This window comes from Indicator indicator, chromosome 1 (assembly GCF_027791375.1).
Source record: "Indicator indicator isolate 239-I01 chromosome 1, UM_Iind_1.1, whole genome shotgun sequence".
Lineage (NCBI taxonomy): Eukaryota > Metazoa > Chordata > Aves > Piciformes > Indicatoridae > Indicator > Indicator indicator.
This window is the reverse complement of record NC_072010.1, coordinates 88,125,553-88,131,552: the sequence shown is the minus strand read 5'-3', so window position 1 is coordinate 88,131,552 and position 6,000 is coordinate 88,125,553. Positions and strand designations below refer to the sequence as shown.

At 40.2% G+C, this 6,000-nt stretch overlaps 1 protein-coding gene across 1 annotated transcript in view; it reads left to right on the top strand.

Moving 5' to 3' along the window:
• The first annotated feature begins 269 nt into the window (after nucleotides 1–269).
• Nucleotides 270–6,000, top strand: part of CFAP44 (cilia and flagella associated protein 44) — a 52,467-nt gene continuing 46,736 nt past the window's right edge. The window contains 3 exon segments of the mRNA XM_054387050.1: nucleotides 270–276; nucleotides 4,047–4,118; nucleotides 5,422–5,584. Coding sequence (XP_054243025.1) covers nucleotides 270–276; nucleotides 4,047–4,118; nucleotides 5,422–5,584 — 242 coding nt within the window.

Sequence of the window (6,000 nt, the reverse complement as noted above, 5' to 3'; positions counted from 1 at the left end):
CTTCTTGACACCCACTCTTCAGATATTTGTAAACATTAGTGAGATTCCCTCTTAGCCTTCTCCAGGCTAAACAGCCGCAGGTCTCTCAGCCTTTCCTCACAAGACAGGTGTTCCAGTCCCTTAATCCTCCTCACAGCCTCTGTTGGACTCTCCAATAGGTCCCTGTCCCACTTGAACGTGAGAGCCCAGAACTGGACACAGTACTCCAGATGTGATCTCATTGGGCAAAACAAAGTCCTGGAACAAACTGAGTTCCTTCACATGGAACGATGACCAGTAAAAGAATAAAACACAATACAATCTCTCCTGAAGGAAAGACCAGTAACTTTTACTCTTTTTGTTGTTGTTGTTTTTTTTTTTTTTTCCAAAACCTAGCAGTGCCCAAAGCTTTTTTACAAAAATAAATTGCACATTTTGGAGTGAACCAAAAAAAAAAAATTCTGCAGAATTAGCAGTGTAAAGATAAATTTTTAATCTCTTATCACTGGTATTAACAGCATTGTAGTTATGTTTTGCAGTAATAGGGCCATGTTTCTACATATCCTGAATTAGTGGGCAAAACTAATTATCACCCTTCTGTAGATGCAAAAGCTGAGGTAAGATAGGTGATGTCTTAAGCACAGTCACACAGTTAATGGTGAGGCAGAGACAGCTTGAAATAGTAACTGCTAGATGTCTTCAGTTTCTAAAGTAATACTGTAGGTCATTATTTAATTTGATGGATTTTATGCAGTTGAAGTGTCAGTCATGGGATTTATGAAGGCAAGGATTGTGCTTATGAAGCTTTGACATTTTTTTCTGGAAAGAGTTAAAATGTAGGATCACAAAGTGCAAAGAAAGTGGTGTCATGTCACTGGATGTGTTTGTGTGTTATTAAGCAGATTTAGTTCTCTTGTATTTTGAATGAGACAATGGTCTGAGATTACTCATCTCTTAATGTCCACATTTACTAAGATTTTTTGAGACACTCCTGTATATAAGGATTCTATGTGGCAGCAAAATTGCAAAGAAACATCTTAGTTTTGAAATAACTGAAAGAATATACTCAAATGAACTCATTTCTGCATTCTGAGGTAAGCTGTAGATTTTAAAAACATAGCTAAGAGAAAGACAATTTGAAAGATGGAGCTAAGCTGAAATTTATAACTGGCCACTGAAACAAGAAAACCTGAATTCACTCCTGAATGAGTTCTTAGGAAGCTAAATGATGGAACTAATGTAGATATGCATAGTGTTTCAGATCAGTCTTGAATTATCTTGAAATATTTAGTTCAATCTTGAATTATTACAACTAAATTAACCAACCAACCAACCAAAAAAAAAAACCCCTACAAAAAACCCAAAAGGGTCCTGGTCAGGCATAGTGTATAATTAGGGTTGGCAAAAATGTCTAGTTGCAAACTTGTTGTTTTGTTTGATTTTTTTTTTGTTTGTTTGTTTGGTTTGGTTTTAGGTTTTTTTGGTTGGTTGGTTGGTTTGGGGTTGGTTGGTTGGTTTGTTTTTCTCCTCCATTTCACACCAGTTTTACTTGCCACTACTTCAGTTTTCAGTATCAAATCCTGTAATTCTATCTTATTTAGGAGAACTGTCTCAAAAAGACCTACAATAAAAACCCAGTCAGAGAGATGTATAAGTTTGTCACAGTGAACCTACAGAGAAGTTTTCTGAATCCATCAGCCCACGAAACTCAGAATCTACAACCAAAGTAGATATGTCTGACTTCATGAACGTTCTCAGAGTCTTAAAATTACAAATTTGTTTTGGCTTGAAAGGCATCACAGGAATATGTGCCGTGAACACTGCAATAGCTTTCTTTAACTAGAACCCAGATATCAATGCAGACAGAAATGTTCATACCTTCTTTGAGCCTAAAGCATTTTCCAGATAGGAATTCATTTATAATGAAAACTATGATAGTCTTAATTTTTGGAAGATAAATGATTGCTAATTAGTTATAATAATTTGAAATATTATAGCACTTTTCTCTGTGGATATCAAAACACTTTGCTAAGATGGTAAGTATTATTATCTCATTTTTCAAAAGAGATAACTGAGACAGCCAGAGGTGGAATGGCTGATACACAGTGTACACATCATTACTGGAGTTGGAATTAGAATTCAGGTCTCTGAACACTCCACTGTGTATTTATGCAACTATCTACTCTCTAACTATTCCTTCAACTTTGGTGATATCAGTTCTGTTAGCCCATTAAAAACTCATGAATTTCATTGAAATATATTGAGATATATTGCAATTATTTTATTTTGATTTGTTTTCTGAATTAAAACTTTAAGCATATCTATTTTCAAGTTTGTCTCAGAACTCCTGAGGGGTAAAGGTAATTTTAATTTTTAAATGAAATTATTCAGGAAAGTCAGACCCTAGCAGAGACTTAGAACTCTTGGATGAAGACTGAGTAGGGCAATTTGACTAGTCATATAATGACAAGAATTACATGTCTACAGTACTTCTTTTCCTACACTTTCCTTCTGGTGGATGACATTATGCTTGGACATTTTGCCTTTCCTGAAATACCTGAAATAGCTCAAAAGATCTTTTCCCAAAAGGATTCTGACCCAAAGCCAGAAACTGGACTTTTATCCTGGTATCAAACTCGGGTATTTCCCATTGTTATATAGTGATTTCAATAGATTCATAGAATGGTTTGGGTTGGAAGGGACCTTAAAGATCCTCTAGTTCCACCCCCTCTGCCATGGGCAGGGATGCCTCCCATGCTCAAGGCCCTGTCCAATCTGGAGCTGTTGACAGCACATGGCCGTGCTATGGTGAGGGTGCAACACTCTGTCTTGGTGTGGGCTTTTGAACAGCAAACGCGGTCTTGTCTGTGTTTAGCAGTGTGCCACTCGGGAGTCTTGTTAGTCCTGAGTCCCAGGGAATATCACAGAATGGTCTGGGTTGGAAGGGACCTTAGAGATCATCTAGTTTCAATCTTCCTGCCATGGGTAGGGACGGCTTCCACTAGACCAGGTTGCTCAAGGCTCCATCTGACCCAGCCTTGAACACTTCCAGGGAGGGGGCATCCACAACCTCCCTGGGCAACCAGTTCCAGTGTCTCACCACCCTCACTCTAAAGAATTTCTTCGTAATATCCAGTCTAAATCTACCCTCTTCCAGCTTAAAGCCACTCCTGCTCATCCTATCACTATGAGCCCTTGTAAAAAATCCCTCCCCATATTTTTGGTAGGTCTTCTTTAGGTACTGGAAGGCTGCTATAAGGTCTCCCAGGAGCCTTTTCTTCTCCAGGCTGAACAGCCCCAACTTTTGCAGCCTGTCCCCATAGGTGAGGTGCTCCAGCCCTCCAATTATCTTTGTGGCCTTTCTCTGGACTCTCTCCAATACTGAACTTACGGTAGCTTCTGGCTTCTCTCACCACTCACCTCTTCCTTATACTAGCAGATGTTCATCTTCTGTGCTGCTCTTGGGATTGCTAAATTTTATTTCTACTCTGGACAAAGATGACCTCTCACAGTGAAGTTCTGGGCTGACCATTGTGTCTATAGGTCCCATAATTCCTCAGCCCACAAAGTCTCTCCCCTGAATCTTTTTTGCTGCTGTCTCTGTAGCTAGCACTCCAATTAATTAACTTTACTGGTCTCTTTCTGCCAGAGACGTGTATTTCTCCTTTTAACACCATTTTCATCTTGAAATGCCTGTCCAGTGTCTATTTCGGATGTTCTGCATGTCACCTAACATGTCTACCTAGCTCTAGGTACCATGGATAACAAAATCCACTAGTGAGTCTTCTGTGGAACGTTTTGATGCTTATATTGGCATCAGCGCTGGTTTGATCTTCCTATTATAATTTTTTTCCTGATACAGGATGTGGCTCTTCCTTCCACTAAGTTTAACAACATATCTTTTTTAAAGCAAACTTCTCCCCACCTAAAGAGTAGGAAGTCTGTTGTCGCGCAGAAGGAATTTCTTTTTTTACTACAGAACTGTGTATTTATTTAACATGGCATTTATGAGCAAATTAGTCAGAAGGATTCATACTACAGAAAGTAATCCCAATTGTCTTTTGCAGAAGAAACTCCACCAGCTGCAGAGGAACAGGAGGAAGAAGGAGAGCAGGTGGAATCAGAGACTGAGAACATTGGTGAGTACTGCTTTCCACTGAGGAGATGTTGGCATGACCTTAAAAATTCCACTGCTTTCTTGTTTCAGTTTTTCATTGTTATTGGTATGAACAGCATTTCAGACCAATGCTGTCATGTTACAGTTCCTGAGTTTCCCTTTCAGTTGACTGAACTTGTGTACTTAATTTTGCTCTTTGCTATGACTGATCTCTGACCTCTGGTTGTTTTCCATCAGATGTCTAGGAGAGAAAAATTCAAGAACAGCTTACAAAATAGGTAACACAGATTTGGTCTGAGGTATTGAAATGCAAGGTACTTTTGTTTATGACTTGTTGCAAGTCGAGAGTGTGATATATTGCAGGCCAGAGAAGGGCTACACTGGGTCACAGTGTCAGGGAGGATGATGGTGTCTGGTGGTCTGCTCTATGTCTTTTTCCTAATTTCTATAATGGTGTGTCTCCAATATCTAATGAAAAGGGTGCCCACAGCATTAAGTAGGACATCTACCTGCTGGAGCAGGTCCAGAGGATGGCATGAAGATGATCAGAGGGCTGGAGCACCTCCCCTATGGGGACAGGCTGAGGGAGTTGGGCCTGATCATCCTGGAGAAGAGAAGGCTCTGGGAAGATGTTATAGCAGCCTTCCAGTACCTGAAAGGGGGCCTACGAGAAAGCTGGGAAGGGACTTTTTGCAAGGGCTTATAGTGATAGGATGAGAGGTAATGAATTGAAACTTGAGGAGGGCAGGTTTAGACTGGATATTAGGAAGAAATTGTTTACACAGCGGGGGCGGTGAGACACTGGAACAGGTTGCCTAGGGAGGTTGTGGATGCCCTCTCCCTGGGGGTGTTCAAAGTCAGGTCAGATGGGGCATTGAGCAGTTTAGTCTTGTGGAAGGTGTCCCTGCCCATGACAGGGAGGTTGGAACTAGATGATCTTTAAGGTCCCTTCCAACTCAAACCATTCTATGAATTTATGAGCTTTAAACTTTACGTGGTTTTTAAAGCTGAGAACGAAACACTAAGCAAAGCTGAAGTGAACTACTTTGGTATATCTTGAATTTTAACCATCAAAATTTTTAAAACTCAAAAATTTTCTTTCTCAGTTTTGAATATTCACAGTGAAGTTTTTAACAGCCTAATAGTACACTTTTTCCAGACTGTCCCAGGACAAGTTGTTTTGATCTGTGGAGTGCCCATTACTCTGTTGAAGGAGGCAAGGAATGTGTTTGCCCTTTCCTTTTGCAGTTAGATGCAAGTATCAGCAAAAGACTAAAATTTATGGTGATTATATATTTCTCTGTGTTCTAACTTTTGAAATGCAGAAGGTGATTTGGAAGAGCAAGATAATAGCGAACAGATATCAAAAAGTCCTCAGAAGGCAGAAAAGAAAATCTCAGAAACTTTCTTCTATAACTATGAAGATATACATTCACGGCCATTTGTCACTGAAGACTCTGGGATACCTGTTAACCTTCTTACTCTTAAGTATCCTTTCTGCTGAGGCTGTGCATATTTAAAGCCATAAATATTTGATAAGGGTTCTTTAAATAGTACTTCTCTAATTTGGAGTAGCCTATCTGCAGAATGGGACAACTCTGTGCAGCCAGCTCTACACAGCCAGCTCCATGGGAAAGCACTCTGTGGGTCTATTATAGGTGGCAGAACCACTTGCAAGTTTGTTTCTGCTGTGCCTTAGGGATTTTTCTTTTTTTTTTTTTTTTTTTGGTGCAAGGGGTGGTGGGGGGTGGTGGTGGTGTTTTTCAATGATGTTCCACCACCCCAACATCCTCCTCAGCCCCAGACAATCACAAGTATGGGGAGCCAGCAGCTCCTGCTGTGGTGGCCCTTCTTCCCCATCTGCACAACACGCATGGCAGTAGCAGCACTGAAGTGACCACAGG